General features: G+C 47.2%; 2 protein-coding genes across 2 annotated transcripts; one reads left to right on the top strand and one right to left on the bottom strand.

Annotated features, from left to right (window-relative positions):
- The first annotated feature begins 7,573 nt into the window (after positions 1 to 7,573).
- LOC119295446 (cyclin-T1-3-like) lies at positions 7,574 to 14,030 on the top strand. The gene is made up of 7 exons (XM_037573866.1): positions 7,574 to 7,783; positions 10,102 to 10,367; positions 10,903 to 10,982; positions 11,786 to 11,922; positions 12,183 to 12,358; positions 12,444 to 12,595; positions 13,229 to 14,030. Exons 2-7 carry the CDS (start codon positions 10,132 to 10,134, stop codon positions 13,885 to 13,887), a joined length of 1,440 nt encoding a protein of 479 aa, XP_037429763.1. The 5' UTR covers positions 7,574 to 7,783; positions 10,102 to 10,131; the 3' UTR covers positions 13,888 to 14,030.
- A 1,508-nt stretch (positions 14,031 to 15,538) lies between these two features.
- LOC119295445 (pentatricopeptide repeat-containing protein At3g26782, mitochondrial-like) lies at positions 15,539 to 19,035 on the bottom strand. Its single transcript, XM_037573865.1, has one exon. The coding sequence runs from the start codon at positions 18,948 to 18,950 to the stop codon at positions 16,941 to 16,943; it is 2,010 nt and encodes a 669-aa protein (XP_037429762.1). The 5' UTR covers positions 18,951 to 19,035; the 3' UTR covers positions 15,539 to 16,940.
- Positions 19,036 to 19,558: the final 523 nt, after the last annotated feature.

The raw sequence follows: 19,558 nt of genomic DNA, 5'->3' as shown, positions 1-19,558 counted from the left end.
ATCTACCGTCGCCCGAAGACCCGTGTACCACTACTGACGCCGTGTACGACTACTTCCCACGACAACAATTGAACAACTACTTCCACTACGCCCGAATACCGTGGATGCGACAAGTTCCTCTCCGGACATGTACGACTACCGTTGCCAAGACCGCGAGTACCTCTACCGTCGCCGTGAACAACTACTTCCCTCGACGACTCGAACCGCTCCGAAAACGCACGCTTCAAAGGTATAACCCCGAGACGCCATCCATGGACCGAATGCATGTGTTGTATGAGATGCACCCTATGTTTGCACCGTGCCCGTTTGCTTCATGCACGTTCCTCCTCGTTCGCCATGCCGATGAACCGTGGGAACCCGGTAACCGGGATCACCCCACCATCTCTAGCATGTTCCGCACATCTGCACGCCTCCTTTTGCACCGGTATCTCCATGAGTTACCGGGACCGGAATGTTGCCGTGGCACCATTTTTGTTTCGCCGCCGTGGCACCCTTTTTGTTCCGCCATGGTGACCAAATGCTTCATAACATGCTCATGTCAACATTTTCATAAAATTGCATAAAACTTGTATATGTCATCCGCATCATGATAACAACATTTAAAATGTTTAAACTTGTTGTTGCATTAAATTGCTAAATGCATATGGGGATTTACCAGATTTGTTGTTTTTATATCCGGCCCCATTTAAATTGTTTAGATGGTATAGTTTATATTATGCTTCACCTCTTGCCATGTTTAACAACAGTTAATATTGTTGGGTAGCTTAAACGAGAGATAACTAAATAATTGATGTGGTGTTCCGTCAACATGCACCTCGTTGCATATTGAGCTCCACTTAACTTGTAGTATTGTTTGTTGCACTTTGCCATGCCATGCCTCATTTAACCGGACATGCATCATACTTGTTTGTGCATCATGACTTGTTTATGCTTGTCTGTTTACTATGTTGTTTGTTTCTTTCCGGGTTGCTTCTCTCGTTAGCTTCGGTTTCGTTCCGGAGTTGTGAGGATTTGTTCGTCTACGACCGTTTGTCTTCTTCTTGGATTCGTTCTTCTTCCTTGCGGGATCTCAGGCAAGATGATCATACCCTCGAAATCACCACTATCTTTGCTATGCTAGTTTGCTTGCTCTTTTGCTATGCCAATGCTACGATGCCTACCATTTGCTTGTCAGCCTCCCAAATTGCCATGTCAAACCTCTAACCCACCATGTCCTAGCAAACCGTTGATTGGCTATGTTACCGCTTTGCTTAGCCCCTCTTATAGCGTTGTTAGTTGCAGGTGAAGATTGAAGTTTGTTCCTTGTTGGAACATGGAGATGTTGTTCCTTGTTGGAACATGTTTACTTGTTGGGATATCACAATATATCTTATTTAATTAATGCATCTATATACTTGGTAAAGGGTGGAAGGCTCGGCCTTATGCCTGGTGTTTTGTTCCACTCTTGCTGCCCTAGTTTCCGTCATATCGGTGTTATGTTCTCGGATTTTGCGTTCCTTACACGGTTGGGCTATAATGGGAACCCCTTGACAGTTCGCCTTAAGTAAAGCTCTTCCAGCAATGCCCAACATTGGTTTTACCATTTGCACTAACAACCTACCACCTTCCCTTGGGTTCTGCAGACTCAAGGGTCATCTTTATTCTAACCCCCCCCCCGGGCCAGTGCTCCTCTGAGTGTTGGTCCGAACTAGAGCCCTGTGCAGCGCCCCCTCGGGGAAACTCGAGGTTTGGTTTTAGTTGTACAGATTGCTCATCTGAGTGTGCCCTGAGAAAGAGATATGTGCAGCTCCTATCGGGATTTGTCGGTACATTCGGGCAGTGTTGCTGGTTTAGTTTTACCCTGTCGAAATGTCTTGTTGTATCGGGATACCGAGTCTGATCGGAACGTCTCGGGTGGAGGTCTATTCCTTCGTTGACCGTGAGAGCTTGTGATGGGCTAAGTTGGGACACCCCTGCAGGGTATTATCTTTCGAAAGCTGTGCCCGCGGTTATGGGCAGATGGGAATTTGTTAACGTCCGGTTGTAGAAAACCCGAAGTTGACCTTATTTAAAATACATCAACCGCGTGTGTAACCGTGATGGTCTCTTCTCGGCGGAGTCCGGGAAGTGAACACGGTGTTGGAGTTATGCTTGACGTAGGTTGCTATAGGATCACTTCTTGATCATACTTTTATCGACCGTGCTTTGCCCTCTCTTCTCGCTCTCTTTTGCGATTGTAGCCACCATATATGCTAGTCACTTGCTGCAGCTCCACCCCATTACTCCATCCTTCTTATAAGCTTAAATAGTCTTGATCTCGCGGGTGCGAGATTGCTGAGTCCCCGTGGCTCACAGATACTTCCAAAACCAGTTTGCAGGTGCCTATGTCACCGTGCAGATGACGCAACCAAGCTCAAGGAGGAGCTCGATGAAGATCTTGCCCTTTGTGTTGTTTCGTTCTAGTTGATCAGTAGTGGAGCCCAGTTGGGGTCGATCGGGGACCTTTGTCGCATTTGGGGTTCTTCTTTTATTTTGGTTCCGTAGTCGGACCTTGATTGTATCTGGATGATGTAATGCTTTATTCATGTAATTGTGTGAAGTGGCGATTGTAAGCCAACTATGTATCTCTTTCCCTTATGTATTACATGGGTTGTGTGAAGATTACCTCACTTGCGACATTGCTTTCAATGCGGTTATGCCTCTAAGTCGTGCTTCGACACGTGGGAGATATAGCCGCATCGAGGGCGTGACAACTAGGGGAGGGGGGAGGCGCGCAGCCCTTGTGGGCAGCCCTTTCACCTTTCCACTAAGGCCCAATAAGGCCCATATGACTCCCGGGGGGTTCCGGTAACCTCCCGGTAGTCCGATAAAATCCTGATTTCACCCGAAACACTTCCGATGTCCAAACATAGGCTTCCAATATATCAATCTTTATGTATCGACCATTTCGAGACTCCTCGTCATGTCCGTGATCACATCCGGGACTCTGAACAACCTTCGGTACATCAAAATGCATAAACTCATAATAATTGTCATCGTAACGTTAAGCGTGCGGACCCTACGGTTCGAGAACAATGTAGACATGACCGAGACACGTCTCCGGTCAATAACCAATAGCGGGACCTGGATGCCCATATTGGCTCCTACATATTCTACGAAGATCTTTATCGGTCAGACCGCATAACAACATACGTTGTTCCCTTTGTCATTGGTATGTTACTTGCCCGAGATTCGATCGTCGGTATCCAATACCTAGTTCAATCTCGTTACCGGCAAGTCTCTTTACTCGTTCCATAATACATCATCTCACAACTACCATATTAGTTGTAATGCTTGCAAGGCTTATGTGATGTGCATTACCGAGAGGGCCCAGAGATACCTCTCCGATAATCGGAGTGACAAAACCTAATCTCGAAATACGCCAACCCAACATGTACCTTTGGAGACACCTGTAGTACTCCTTTATAATCACCCAGTTACGTTGTGACGTTTGGTAGTACCCAAAGTGTTCCTCCTGTAAACGGGAGTTGCATAATCTCATAGTTATAGGAACATGTATAAGTCATGAAGAAAGCAATAGCAACATACTAAACGATCGGGTGCTAAGCTAATGGAATGGGTCATGTCAATCAGATCATTCAACTAATGATGTGACCACGTTAATCAAATAACAACTCATTGTTCATGGTTAGGAAACATAACCATCTTTGATTAACGAGCTAGTCAAGTAGAGGCATACTAGTGACACTTTGTTTGTCTATTTATTCACACATGTATTATGTTTCCGGTTAATACAATTCTAGCATGAATAATAAACATTTATCATGATTATAAGGAAATAAATAATAACTTTATTATTGCCTCTAGGGCATATTTCCTTCATTAAGTGGGGTCCAAGTGAACAAAGTCAGAGTGACTGAAGTGATGCTCAACCAAAATCCTATGTCTTCGAGCGAAGACAATGAGAGCAAATCTTATCCAGAGTCGGATAAGTCAGCTTTACTTGTATCCCAAGTCAAGCTATCGCATGTGTTTGAAATCTAACCATTGTGACATGTGTCAGTTCCTTAGTGACCCAGAGTCATTTCGGACAAATCAGGTCGGGTTGCCCTGTGGCTATAAATAGCCCACCCCCTACACCATAAATTGGTGGCTGCTCAGAGTTAGATACGACTTTTGTCATTTGAGAGCAACCCACCTCTGAAGCCTTTGAGAGAGAGAATCCTTGCAAGGACAAAGCCCAAACCACCCAGAGCCCAGAGAATGTTTGGCATCACTGAAGTCTTTCTGTCCGCGTGATCTGAAGACTTGTTACACTTGAGGACTGTGAATCCTCCAGCCGGTTAGGCGTCGCGTTCTGAGCATCCAAGAGTCATTGTGGATTGCCGGTGAACGAAGTCTGTGAAGGTTTGGAAGTCTACCTTGAAGACTTACCAGAGTGATTGGGCGAGGACTGTGTGTCCTTAGCTCAAGGGGAATAAGGTGAAGACGCGGTCTTCTGAGTTCAATCTCAGCCTCCCTAACCAGACGTATAGTTGTCACAGCAACTGGAACTGGTCGAACAAATCCTTGTCTTCATAACACACTGGTTCTATCTCTTACTCTCCTTACTTACAGTTTGTCTTTGTGAAGTCATTGCCTGATTGCTCTGCCTGTTTGACTTCACTGTGTGACTACTTGTTCTGATTGGCTTCATACTATCCTCCACCCTGATCCTTACTACCTAGCTGCTAATAGTCTTCGTGCTTTCACTTCATTGAATACTTGACTATGGCTTGTCTAGTGTAGTCTACCTTCCGCTGCATACGAATAGTGTTGTTTCTCCTGTTAATCTTCGAAACTCCCATGTTTTGAAGACTTTCATAAAAATCGCCTATTCACTCCCCCTCTAGTCGATAATTAGCACTTTCAATAACCAAGATGACCTCTTCATTATAAGCTGCGGTATTTGCTCGGGGACGAGCAAAATAAGCTTGGGGGAGTTGATGAGTCCAAATTATGAGACCTTTCTCACCGTTATTTTTTGCCTACTAGGTAGGCTTTGTGGAATTTTACCGTGTTCACGCACCTTTTTTTGTTGATAATCCCTCGGGTTAAGGTTTATGGAGCAATATTCATTTATTGAAGAAAATCCCTAAAAATGGCAGTGGAATCACATATTAAAGGTGATAAACACTTTCCATAAAAGAATCAAGCAAGAAGGCTGAAGAAACCGTCGTCGCTGCGCTTCCAGAGCGAATGATGGTGTTCCATGCGACCGTGCGCACTCGCATGAGAGGTCATTTGGCGCACTGCCACCTCTGCGAGATCAGCTATTTTCACCACGTTGAAGCGGATCGTGGATCAGACGTACAGAGACTCTAGAAACTCGTCTAGAAGGCAAAACCCTAGCCGCCAGAGCCCATCCGGTGAGAAGAGAAATGAGGAGAAGGAGGGGATCTCTCTCATCACAAGGGGGAACGAAGTCATCATCGCCATCTTCATCATCATCCATGTTCTTGTCATCTGTAACATCAAGAACCCTAGTGGATCCTTTGGTGCACCGTTTGAACCATTCATCCATGTATTTCATTGCAATTACCATGATGATTGTTGTTCCCATGTGTGAGTAGACCTGTTGTTCCCGGGGTATGGATGAACCCTAGTGTGTAATAGGATGTTTGCTATTAGGATTTAATATCCACTTTGCATGTTTATGTTGATAATCTTCTTGACGTTGGGTGGAGTCGACCATCCAATGTATGTTGATTTTGGATGGAAGGTTATTACTGTTGGCTAATTGTGTGGTTGTGGTGTTGGGTGACGTGACATGTCCCTTCTCCCTTCGCAGCGGATAGTTGCAATAGGGGGTAGAACGGAGACCACTTTGGTTGCGTCCACGGGGACCTTTTTCCCCTTAATCACCATTTGATAACCGGAGTGAAGAAGAACAGTGGTGGCGTATGTGATATGGAGATAACACGAGTATAAACGTACTTGTACCGGCTCCGCCCACAAATAAAAACATGTAAAGTGGCTTAGGAATCTGAAATAGCTTTGTGTTTAGGCATCGCTATAGATGCACACCGGTGGGGATTCCGGACCCCTCGGAACTCTTTTAATCATTTGTCTTGAGTCTAGTAATTTTATTTGTCATCTATTTCTATTTATTCACCTTTACATTACAACCTTATTATTATTACTGTTCTGGATCGCTTACAATTTATAGGCACATCATTTGTACTTTGCAAAGGGCTAAAGACTGATTCATGTGCTCCATGTGGGATTGATATTCTTATTTCAGAAAATCTACAACTAAACTCTGTGCACTTGCAAGCTATCAACCGACACCCCTTATATCCAACCCAAATATGGAGCGGATATGGGACGCCCGGGCGTGCCCACCACGCCGGACCCGGCCCACGCTGGCCCATCCGACCCCATATATATTCCTCCCATTCGCTTGCCGGACCAAACTCTAGCCACTTCACTCCATTCCCCTCCACTCCCCTCTTCCATCCAAGCTCACCTCCGGCGGTCTCTGACCGTCTCGGGCATGGCGGGCAGCGGATCTGAGTCCTTCACCTCCAGGTCCGTCGACCCCGAGCTCATCCCACGCGACCTCGAGGAGGAGATGGCTATTTGACTTGTGCTCCATCGCTCCCGGGAGGAGGCCTGTGTGAGGCAACACTCGGACTCCTTCCATCGGGAATCCATTGTGTCCGCCCAAATGGCGCACGGATCCGACGCTAGGTGTGCCGTCGCTGCCTCACCGGAGGCGGTGCGGCCCGTCTGGCGTTTGAATGCGCGTTCGGACGCGTAACCCGTTCGTTGGCACGCCAAGCAACGGGACGCACCATGAGCATCATGCAACGAAAATATGACACAGTGTGTCCGCCGTGCGAGGCAACGGGCGCGGGAGGCGGCGGCGACCCTCGTGTCGTTGGATGTTGGCGAGGCGGAGTCGCACTCTCCGATGCCCCTTATGTTGCAGCAGTCCGAGCGTCACAACCACGTCGTGGTGGATGTCACCGGCTCGTCCTAGGACAGATCCATCATCGGTTTGATGTCCACCGACACCAACCGGGTTTCGGGCTCCGATGAAGAAGAGTAGGGCATGAGACGGCGGCGCCTTGAGTCCCGTGAGCCAGCTCGTGTCCCATGCCCTGATCTACCATGTTGGCGACCGGACCAACAGTCTGGGGAGCGCAACCGACCGCCGGACATGAGCACGACGACCGGATGAGCTCCGCTTAAAAATCACTGTGTTGCATGTAATAATGTGGATTTGAGATTTCTAATTTGAAGTATCCGGATGTGGAATACATTATTTAAGGCTTGACCCGTCAGTATCCATGAATGCGTCCAAACACGTACGCGAGCATTTGAGGGTCGGATTTGATAAATCCGAGTGTAGATATTTTTAAATCAGGGTGGCAACCAAAACAGCCCCAAAGTACTCCATGAGCAAGGAGGATGATTGTTCTCTTCCTTTGACTCATGGCGGGGCAAATCGGGAGCCGGAACGTGATCCGACGGTTCAGTAGCCCCCACGCTCGGCCGATCCGACGGCGTATCCAGGTGCACGCTGCACGCTCAATCTCAAAACAGGCTAACCAGGGTTCGGTCCAAGCCAGCCTCGGAGGCTCCCCAATCCCCGATACCTCCGCCACCGCCGTCGCCGTCGCCTCCGTCGCCTCGCCATCACGCCCCCCTCTACGCCGCATCGCCGTTGCTGGCCGCAGCTCTCCGCACGCGACGACTATCCCGCCCCGTGACACCCGCCCGGTCGGTCCCCGTGCTAGATTACGTCTTGATCTCTCAGGTTCTGATCTGATCTGATTTGTTTATCTTCCGGATCTTCTTCTTTTTCTTGTTCAAATTGCTTCTGCGGCTCTCGGTTTGTGATTGTGCCTGCTAATTGAGAGCTCCAATGCTCGAAAGCACACTTCCTAGATTATTACTATGCTATGCGATTTGGTTTGTGGTTGCTGGAGCTAAATTTACTCGCTTTAATCATGACGGGCTTATTAAAATGATAAAATCGTAACCTCGTGCTCAGTTTTGGGGTCATTATGTGTGTTTTTTGTGACCGGAGGATTAGATGTAGCTAAATTTCAAGAGGAATTCATGGTGGCCACTTGCAATATCGGCCTCGTGCTCGTCCGCTCCTGCGAGCGGCCGGGCGAAAACCCCAGCCCGCCGCCGCAGCCCCCCTCCACCCCCGCCCCCCTCCCTCGCCGCCGCCAGGGGACGGCGCCGGGCAAAGCCCGCGCGTACGTCGGTGGCGGCGGGGCCCTTCCCCTCCCCGCGAGGCGCCAGGACGGCGCGGGACGGCCGGCTTCGCGGCGGGGCGCGGCCCGACGGCGGATCTCCTCGGGTCGGAGGCGCTCTACGGTTGGCTGCAGGGGGAGGCTTCGTCGGGCGATGGGCGGCTGTTTCCGCGGCTTGCGGCGTCGAGCGGCGCGTCCATGCGAGCGGATCTGGTGCGGCGCCCGGGAGATGGCGAGGTGGAGGAAGAGGGCGCCGAGAGGGGTTGCGGTAAAGGAGGAGGAGGGCGCGGGATGAGGGCCGGTGCGGATCTGGCCGGCGTAGGGCTGGGCAGCGGTCCGACGGTGGCAGTGGCGTGGATCTGGCGCGCTGCCTCCTCGAGGGCCCGAGTTCCGCCCCGTGCTGCTCCTGGCCTGGCGCGGAGGTGGGCACCGCGGAGGGCGGCGTCGGCACTGCACCGGGCGGCGAGTGGAGGGCGTCGACGACACTGATGGGCCGCGCTGGATCTGGGAGGGCTGCGCTTGCTGGAGCAGGGAGGCTCCAGCCGTGGTAGATGCGGGATGCGGGGCCCGATCTGGCCTCTGCATGCTCGCCGCGGGGAGGTGGACCATGCCTTCACGGCTTCAACAACAAGGTGCTGCGGCGGCGGCGGTGTGAGACGACATGGACGAGTTCCGTAGGGCTTGAGCGGAGGTGTGCGACGATACGGACGAAAGTCCCGCACAACAAGAGCCGGTGCCGATGGCGCCTGAGGGTGTCATTTTCCTCCTTGGAGGCGCCACCGAGGTGTGTCGGCATCTTCCTCGAGCTTGGTTGGTAGTGTCTCCGGGCGAAAGCCTAGGTCCGGTTGGATCGGCGTGATGACGGCGTCTCCGACGTCGTTCCTCTGTTGGGAGCATCACGTTTTTGAGACACTGCTTGGAGGTTCTATGTGGCGCTCCTCCGGTGCTTGCCACTGTTTTTGGTGAAGCTCCAGGCGCAATGTACGCCATCGCTGATAAGTCCGAGACGAAGCTTTTTCTGGGACCGACCGAGTTCTGCCATCTGCCCGCACTCTGCTTCAAGGGTGGATGGTGCGTTGACAAAGAAAGTCTTAGTTGGAGCTGCTGCTGTCTTCGGAGGATACCGGCGTTGGTCAAGTGACGCGGCGGTGACGCTTAGCCTAGGACAGGCCCTTTTTGCTTTGTAGTCGTGTTGGCTGTGATGGTAGCTCGGCAGCTAATAGGGCTGTCGTTTTCTTTTTTCTTTGATCTTCGGATCTTTATCATGTTGTTCTTCCGCTGCTTCCTGCTAAATCAAATCAAGCCAGCATTTTGCTGGATCTTTCAAAAAAAAAAAAAATATATATATATATATATATATATATATATCGTGTTTTAGAGTATTTCAACGATTGCTTGAAAAATGTCCAGCTTTGTTTGGTGAACTGCGTTACTCCTATGTCAAGGTGGAGTGAGGTTTGTGTTGGTGCTGGCTAACTGTTTCATGAATGATCTGCATGTTGTTAACTCGTTATCCTTGTCAATGGAGGTGCATACATTGACATGTTGTATTTGAGAAAACCCTTTTATTTGTTATGTTATCATCCATGTGTCACGCATTCCTGGCTTCCATGATGGGCAGGCAGTTCATCAAAGATTCAGAGCTATATGGACATTTGCCTATTTCCCTTCATCGTTATAATCTCGGACTCATCCGGAATCCTTTGCATGCCAAGTTATCTTGTCCACGGAAAATGCTTCTTTTAGATTTATAACATTGTGAATAATGTATATGCATTTATTTGTAAGCGCATACCTGCGGCCCCTTACTTTTATGCATGCTTACGATGTTAAGTTTGCAGAGGTGACATTATATATCTCACTTTGTCAGGTTCTTTAGAAGAAAAGGGGAAAATCACACATGGATATCATGCAGACAAGTGACTCTTCACATCATGGAATTGTAGAAAACAGCCCTTACAGAACTCCCTATGGTAGACACGTGGAAAGTGGCAACCTTGGTGGTTCATGGTATTTTAGTAGAAAAGAAATCGAGGAGAATTCCCTTTCAAGGAAAGATGGCATTGATCTGAAGGAGTCTTACCTTCGCAAGTCATACTGCACCTTTCTTCAAGATTTTGGGATGAGACTTAAAGTGTAAGAGTATATTGTCATTACTTGTTTTTCTGGGAAATAGAATAGCTGTTTGATAGCATTATGGAATCATACCTATTGTTTTCATGTTTGATAGCATTATGTCATTTTCTGATAGCTTGATTTCTTTTAAGCAGCATTTGTTTCTTTCTCATTTGCCCGCTCGTAGTATTCGAAACCCTTCATGATTGCTTTATGCTTATTTTATTTTGCAAGTCGAAGGAAAGTCTAGTGGACATCTAAAGCATACACGATTGCATTCTGTTGATGACAGCGTTGTACTCTAGTTGTACATGACTACATTCTTACCCTAGGTTGCACCCTTTAGAGACAAAATGCTTGGGTAGAACAGAAAAGATCAAACTCTGTTTAGTATATATATTTATGCTTTTGTGTCCTTCAAGTACTTGCACCGTGAATATTTATGAATCGCCAAATATCCCTGTATATCAGTTACTGCATAAATTATGCTCTTTGGCATGGTTGATAGTTTTATATATTATATGTTTTCCTTATGGTGAATGGCTTTAAAATGTAGGCCTCAAGTGACAATTGCTACAGCTATAGTATTCTGTCATCGTTTTTTCCTTCGTCAATCTCATGCCAAGAATGATAGACATAGCCGGTCCCAAGCCCGGGTAAAGGAGGAGGGTTGTGATAGGCTTGGCGAGCCAACGTAAAAACTAGCCAGTCCCATAGGTATGAAACCCATTTGAGCGAGAATAGTACTAGGATGGGTGACCTCCTAGGAAGTCCTCGTGAAAGGGTTTCATATCTAAGGGTTGTGATAGGCTTGGCGAGCCAACGTAAAAACTAGCCAGTCTTTTGGTTATGAAACCCATTTGGGCGAGAGTAGTACTAGGATGGGTGACCTCCTGGGAAGTCCTCGTGAAAGGGTTTCATATCTAGCCTACCCCAACTTGTTTGGGATAAAAGGCTTCGTAAGTAAAGTAAGTAAGTAAGTAATCTCATGCCAAAAATGATAGACTGGTAAGTCTTACTGAAATTTGTATGTGCTTGTACATGTTTGCTGTCGGACAATATATTTTCGACTTTACATGTGAATGGTAGGCAGTATTCTAATATGGGTTCAATCATGAATGCTTGCCACCAGTTTGTGAAAGACAAAGAAAATAGTCGACTGAAACTTGTAAATCATATTCCCTCCGTTCCTTAATATAAGCCTTTTGAGAGATTCCAATATGGACTACATAGGTAGCAAAATAAGTGAATCTAAACTCTAAAATATGTCTATGTACACCCTACTAATTTCATGATATTTTATTGGATTCCGTGATATGGTGAATTTTGTTTTGCTTTGCAGAAGAGATATGCAGTCTTTTTTTTTGCTGTGTGTATAGCCTACAGCATAGATCTTGCTGCTCGTTGTAAGTTCTCAATGTATGTTCGTTGTAACCTACAGACAATAGCCACAGTTTGCATGTTCTTGGCGGGCAAAGTTGAAGAAACTCCCAGACCACTTAAGGATGTCGTACTAATTTCTTATGAGATCATCCACAAGAAGGATCCTGCCGCAGTTGCTCGAATTAAGCAAAAGGTGACATATTTAATTGCGATTATTGTCTTGATATTTCTTATGTAGTTGCTGGTTGCTATCCTTGTTTCCCCACACTTATACTCCCTCCGTGCCATAATATATAGTGTCAAAAATGCTCTTATATTATGTCCCGCCAATCTGCAAATCTTTACATTCTGCCAATCTGAAAAGAAAAAAAATCTTTACATTCATTATATTTTATCCCCTGATTCCTATGACAAGAATGGCTGTTGAGGATATTTTTGTGCTGTTTGGTGCAGGAGGTTTATGAACAACAGAAGGAGCTTATTTTAATCGGGGAGCGTGCTGTGCTTATAACACTTGGTTTTGACATGAATGTGCACCACCCGTACAAGCCCTTGGTCGAAGCAATAAAAAAATTCAAGGTTGCTCAAAATGCGCTTGCTCAAGTTGCCTGGAATTTTGTCAATGATGGGTATGCTGAAATTACACTTATCCTTACAAACATAGTAACCCCCAATTATGCCTATTTAATTACTGCGCCTTAAAGGGGTGTACAGGCTACGTACTTCGCTTTGTCTCCAATTTAAACCCAATCATATTACAGCCGGCGCAATTTTCCTTGCTGCGAAGTTCCTCAAAGTCAAGCTTCCATCAGATGGTGAGAAGGTCTGGTGGCAAGAGTTTGATGTAACGCCGCGGCAGTTGGAAGGTTGGTCTCTAGATTTAATTCAGTAGTGCATGTTTGCACTATTGTACTATTCAATCTCCCAAGAATAGTATTTCACATCCTCGCAGGTAGCAGCAGCTGTTGACATGCTTTAACTTTCTAGGAGACTGTGGATTGGATTATCAAAATTCATCATTGGTTCAAAACTGATAACTGTAGGTTGCCTAGGTCAAGCAAGACACATGCTGTTGCTTGATGTGCTCAGGGAATCTTATAATTATTAGTGTTCTGGGATATGCTAGGGAATGTCATGTCAGGAGCATACCATGTGAACCCGGCCTCTCGTGTGGAACCTGAAAGATTTGGGTTTGTCTATTATTTAGTGTATTGGTAGACCTTATCACTTTTGTTATACATATATTAGCTTATTAGTAGCATCGCAAAGAGATGTAAATGAAAAAAAAATACAATCTAACATGAGGATGACACTTCCATTTTGGTGATTTTGCAATGCTAGTAAGCACTACTTTCTGTTAATTATATCCATTATTACTATAAGTGATGCTCCTTTCTCTGCCACTGTTACTTTTGATGCTCTTTCTTGTGAAGTATTCCAGTAACACACACACACCAAGCACCCGTGCCTATATTAATTTTGATTTTTATTCTTTTCAGAGGCCAGCAACCAAATGTTGGAGCTCTATGAGCAAAACCGTGTCGTGCCACCACCGTCCCAAGGGAATGATACCGAATGCAGTTCTGCAAGTGTGGTTAATCCACGTGCTGTGGGGAAGGCTCCTGGAGCTGCTGACGAGCGTCATGCTCATGGAAATCATCAAGCACCTAAACAGTCGAGCATGGTAGGCCTCCCTGAGAAGCAAAACTCAAACCAGAGGATACCCAAGGTGGAAGCAAAGGATGGTATTGCCAGCAGCAATGAAGGCCCCAATATGTCATCCTCAATGGATGCAATGAAAAAGATAGACAAGGATAAAGTGAAAGCTGCGCTTGAGAAACGGAGGAAATCAAAAGGTGATGCCGGTAGAAAGGTTGACATCATGGATGATGATGACCTGATTGAGAGGGAGCTGGAGCATGGAGTGGAGATGGCTGTCAAGGATGAGAAGAAACACGACAGAAGGCAGAGCTGGCCCCAGCCCCCGCACCAGAACGGTACTCGGACGGCAGAGAACGCCGAGGAGGGCGAGCTCTCCATGGACAGTCAAGAGTACCTTTCCACCGTGACTGAGCTCGACGACCGGAAGAGGAAGGATGTGTATGACCACAGGAGTTATGATCACGGCGAGAGGGACCTTAAAAGGGCGAGATCATGAAATTAAGTATTGATCACCGCCCCCTCCCATGCGTAGAACAATCGGCAGACTGTAATTTGATATGTTGGGAAATTTGAACTGTTATGTACTCCTACTATATAATTGAAAAAAAGAATTTCCCTTGGGTAGGCGTGCATTTTCAAGCGATGATGTTATCCAACATTGGGCAGCAGGTCCATGCTGCGAAAATTGAGTGGAATGGACTCTTATGCAAGTGTTGTGCAGTTTTGACGCCCTGCTCTTGATGTCTGTTTGATGAATTTTATGCATCCATGGACGTACGTCCATGTGTAGGGAGAGATGCTACTCCACCTTTTGTGCGATCAGATGGTGTACATTCTGTTAGACAGATCATGCTGATCGATCCGGTCACTGGAAGATTCGAGCCATGATGGAACAAGATTACATGAGAACTCGCACAACAGTTCATGCACTATCCAGTCTATGTTGTTTTTTTGTTTGAACCAATTGAGTCAAAATTCATTATGTGTCATAATAAGTACATATGATTTGTCTGGACCAGAACAACAAATACGTATCCCCTCCACCCACTATGGCATTTACTAATGAAATATCATTCACATTTCAGACTAAAAATGGAACGAAATGTCAAGCAGCGATGTCAGGCTCTGCTCCTAGAGGATGTCAGGATCAGGCTCCTAGAATGCAAAAGGGTTTTTGTGTCTCAGCCAAAGAGTTTTTGCAAGTAATCTTCTCCCTACCGGAGGAGCGGAATAAGCTGCAGTGTATAGCCTTCCTTTGGTGCTGGTGGACGGAACGCAACAGAGGCAATCATGGAGAAAGAAGAGTTGAGGTTGAAGCTTTTCGATACACTGAAGAATGGAGGGAGTCTAGGGCCAAAACCCACTGTACCGGTCGTGCAGCAGTCTAGATGGGAGAATCCACTGAGACATATGGTGAAGATCAATACCGACGCGCCGTTTTCAGAGCGGTCTAGGGCCCATTTTTTTTGGCTGATTCTCACAGAACCTTGAGAATTGCACCTCCCCAATCCTAACTAGCTAGAATTGTAAAAAAAAATATGGGTTTAAGATTCCGTGAGAAGCTGGAAGGAGGTTCGATTCTTAAAATTCTAGAAGAATCGGCTAAAAGAACTGGGTCTTAGAGCAAGTGGTTGGGGACTCATCTGCATGATGATACACTGGATATTTGGTTTGCAGCTGCTGGTGCCAAACACGATTTTAGTGATGTTGTGTACGCTGAAACTTTCGCCCTATATCAGGCTGTGTCCTTGGCAGATCGATCAGGAGTTTGGCGGGCAATTTCTGACACCGACTGCCTTGTTTTGAAGCAAGCCATTTCTTCCAATGCCTACGACCTTGCGCCTCTTGGTGCCCTGTTTAGTGATATTAGGTTCAAGCTTAGAAACCCCTTCATTGAGGCCAAAGTGTTGTTCATGCACCGAGTTCATGTAACAAACCAGCGCATGAGCTGGCTGCTATGGGTGCAGACTTAGCTGATGGCGAACTTCAAGAGTGGTTCACTAGCTACCCTGATGATGTAATCAGTGCTGTGACCGGCGATAAGGCAATGTCGTAATGCAATATCAGTGTATTGTTTTAAAAAAAAGGAACAAAATGAGATTGGATTGTTCCTCGATTGGAAGGAGATATTTTGAGCAATCAGAGAATCACTTTGACACAGTTTTTTTTAGGGAAGCCACTTGATGGACTTCGGTCGATCAGGTAGCAGTACACGTTTATCATTCGATCAAACATAGCTAAGGGGTTCATCGTCCCAATACATAGGAGAATTAGAATTAAACATGATCACTTAAATACCTTGACCAAACAAACCATTGCATGCTTGAATCGCTTCCAGGCAGTCAGACTCAACGATGATGGTAAACATGATCACTTAAATACCTTGACCATACAAACCATTGCATGCTTGAATCACTTCCAGGCAGTCAGACTCGACGATGATGGTGTTTACATCCCAAGTTTTCAACCAGTTCTGGGCCCTTCTGGATAGTGGTCGCCTCCACCGTGGCCGAGTCCAACATGTGATCAAGAACCCAGCAACCGGTTCACCATGATCATTGCGGAGGACCGCAGCCACTGCCCCTGTTCCATTTTCAAAGTATGATGATGCATCCCATTCAGTTTATAAGAATTCCAAGGAGGCTTCCCTCATCGTATCAGGACTGGTTGTGAACTGCTCAGAGCTTTTGCATAGGTCGCGCTAATAGCCTGAATTGCAAACACAGTTGACTGAGCAGGTGCCACCTTTCCGTCGCTGCCACAAGATATACCATGCCCCTACAGCGGTCGTCTCCTGTACACCGTACCGACCCATAACCGCTGAATGTTTGACAGTACTCCTCAAAATTTCCTCAAGCATCACTGACCCGTGGTTGATCAATCTGCGTTAACCGCTGAATGTTTGACAGTACTCCTCAAAATTTCCTCAAGCATCACTGACCCGTGGTTGATCAATCTGCGTTAACCGCTGAATGTTTGACAGTACTCCTCAAAATTTCCTCAAGCATCACTGACCCGTGGTTGATCAATCTGCGTTGCTTGTTTGATGAACACCTCAAGTCCCAGTGCTTGTCGCACGTGAACATCAGGTGCTTTATGTCCTTGGCTCCCCAGCAGCAGATGGGACATTGGGGTGAGGTCCTGATATGCCTACCTGCAAGAACAATCATCCCCGGTATCACACTGTGAAGAGCCCTCCATGGGAAAAAAATACCTTGCTGGGGACATGTAAGTTCCACAGGAGATCTCCCATACTGGGTTCAGCCTCGAGCTGCCTTGTCCATCTGATCAGCGTCTCCTTGAACCAACTTGTTGTGCCATTCATTGTAGTATGCAGATCTTACAGAAAAGGCGTAACTTTTTGATTTATGCCAAGCTATAAAATCTTCTAAGTTCCCAGTGTTCAGGGCAGCAAGGCAATGTCATTAGCCTAATCAAGATGAGGTGTAACAATATGTCCTGGAAATAAATCGACCTGTACATAATACAACGGTGGTATGACGGACAACGAAGATGGTATCACGACCTCAGCCCTCTTGTACGACCCTATCACCAATAATCTCCACAAGAGCATGATCCATCCTTGAAATGATGAAAGCGCTGTAAATCTCTAACGATAATTTCTCGTTCAGCGGACTTTGAAATAAACTTGATTACTGCATGGCAATCAGTACAGACCCGGAGATTCTTTATCACATGGATTACTGAACCCGGGACAGAGTTCATCAGAGCAAAAGCAACGGCAAGCTTTTCACTATGGATGCGCAACGCAGATTCTTTCTCCTCTTCATCCAAATCATGATGAACAGAACCCGTGTTTGGTACATAGCCTGCCTTTTGCGCTATGTCAAGCAGTTTCCCCAAATAAGAATAGATCTCCTTATGCTGAGGATGACTCGTGTCGCCAACATAAAACACATGGGTTTTACCTTTCAATTCAACTGAGCTATACCCTGGAGGCTTTTCTATTCCTCTTGTTTTAACCAGAACTCTCATTCTCTCCACATCTTTCCACATTCCAGCTTCTGCATATATATTGGACAATAGAACATAGTACCCACTGTTGGTTGCATCCAACTCAAACAATCTTTTCGCAGAAATTTCTCCCAGCTCAACATTTTTATGGACTCGACATGCACTAAGAAGAGCTCCCCAGATAGCAGCATCAGGTTTAACCTTCATTTCTTTAATGAGGCCATAAGCCTCATCAAGACAACCGGCGCGGCCAAGAAGATCCACCATGCATCCGTAGTGTTCCACTCCAGGTTCAATCCCAAACTTATTCTTCATGGTTTTGTACCAATAACGGCCCATATCTAAAAGACCAGCATGACTGCAAGCAGCTAAAACCGAGATAAAAGTTATGTAGTTAGGGTTTTGCCCCGATCTGCACATCTCATTGAAAACTTCAAGGGCGTTTTGTCCATGACCATGCATACCATAACCAGTAATCATGGCAGACCATGAAAGGACATTCTTCTCCTTAATTTTGCCGAAAGCCTTTCTTGCCATTTCCACTCTTCCGCACTTGCTGTACATATCAACTACAGAAGTTCCAACATAGGTATTTTCCTCCAAACCCATTCTTACCACCTGATTATGAATGCGCTTTCCAGTCTGTATCGTCCCAGCATGCGCGCAAGCCAGTAACACAGCAGAGAACGTCACAGCATTGTACCTAATGCCTCCACCAACATTCAGCATCTTGCCATACAGCTCGAGGGCCTCCGCCGACAACCCATTCTGAGCATACAGCGCAATCATCGTATTCCAGGACACGACATCCTTCTCCATGGTATCAAACACCTTCCTCGCAGCCGGCAGGTCACAACCACCGCCTTTGGCATAAGCGTCTAACATCGTGTTGACCACCCCAGCATCCACGTCCAAGCCAATCTTCACAATAAGCGCATGAAGGCTAGCGGTAATTCCGCGGGCAGGGACACGGGCTGACGAGGAGAACGCCACGAGTGCAGCCGCCTCGTCCACTGCCATGGCAGAACCAGATGCGAGCAAGTCGCGGAAGAGAGCAAGCGAGGGGTAGACTAGATTGTTTCGCAGGTAGCCAGAGCACATGGCTGTGATAATGACGGGGTTGGGGCTGGGAATTTCATCGAACGCCTTGCGGGCGTCGAGGGGGCGGCAGCAGTGGTGGTACATGTGGAGAAGAGCGGAGGCGGAGAAGGGATCAGAGGGAAAGAGACCGGAACGGAGGGCAATGAGGTGTAGCTGGCGGCCGGCGGCGAGCGAGGTGGCGGCGGCAGCTGCGCGGAAGGCGGGGGGGAGGGCCGGGAGGAGCGCGGCGGGGTTAGCGCGGAGAGCGGCGGCAAAGGTGGCCAGAGCGGCGACGGCGTCTCCGGAAGCAAGGAGGTCGGCGACGGCGGCGGACCAGGAGGCAGGACGGGAGGGGTCCACGGCGCGGAGGAACAGCGCGCGGACGGAAGGGCTGGAAGTGTGGATGGGCGTGGCCTGTAGGCTTCGAGTGTTGGAGGTGGGAACCGCCATGGAAGGCGGCGCCGCTCGTGGGTCGAGCGGAGGCTGCACTCTTGCTGCCGCCATTGCTGAGATGCCGGTGGTGGCAACAACGCAGCCAGGAACGGAGGTTGATGAGCGCTTTCGTGAGAGAGGTTCCGGGGGAGAAGGAAGAACGCAGGGTGTGTTTGGTTTATGCCCAAGGTTGCCTCACCAAAGAATACTCTGTGGATTACGAATTTTTTCGTTGATGTAATCCGTGGTGTGGCCGGCGTCCACAGGTTAATGAAATGCAAGGTGTTTTATATGATAAAAAAGAAGCATTGGCTAGCTAAAAATTTTGATTGAGGTTTTGATTATCCATGATTTGACCAGCATGGGTAAGAAAAATGAACTAGACTTAGCTTGAGTTTATTGGCATGCCAAAAAATTGACAACCATTCAAACAAAGATCAATCTTTATTCATGACCACAATTTTGGTAAGATGCACTTTGGTCACAATCCAAACACATCCGTAATAAAAGGGCATGTGTAAGCCACAATGAACAAATCTTTCCCCTCAAAGATGTGTGACGCAATAAAAGGGCATGTACATCGGCAATGAACAAATCTCCCCTTCAAAGGTGTGTGTGGACGCAGTGCTCGTGTTATTTTTTGATTTATTTCATACTTGGATGTCGGTGTACACAAATAG

Source organism: Triticum dicoccoides, chromosome 4B (genome assembly GCF_002162155.2).
Source record: "Triticum dicoccoides isolate Atlit2015 ecotype Zavitan chromosome 4B, WEW_v2.0, whole genome shotgun sequence".
NCBI classification, from domain to species: domain Eukaryota; kingdom Viridiplantae; phylum Streptophyta; class Magnoliopsida; order Poales; family Poaceae; genus Triticum; species Triticum dicoccoides.
This window is presented reverse-complemented; position numbering and strand designations above follow the sequence as displayed.

Coding starts and splice junctions, on each gene's coding strand:
- LOC119295446 (XM_037573866.1), top strand. CDS start 10,132: ATGGATATCATGCAGACAAGTGACTCTTCACATCATGGAATTGTAGAA. Junction 10,983..11,785: donor TCATGCCAAGAATGATAGAC/ATAGCCGGTCCC, acceptor GTTGTAACCTAC/AGACAATAGCCACAGTTTGC. Junction 11,923..12,182: donor TTGCTCGAATTAAGCAAAAG/GTGACATATTTA, acceptor TGTTTGGTGCAG/GAGGTTTATGAACAACAGAA.
- LOC119295445 (XM_037573865.1), bottom strand. CDS start 18,950: ATGGCGGCAGCAAGAGTGCAGCCTCCGCTCGACCCACGAGCGGCGCCG.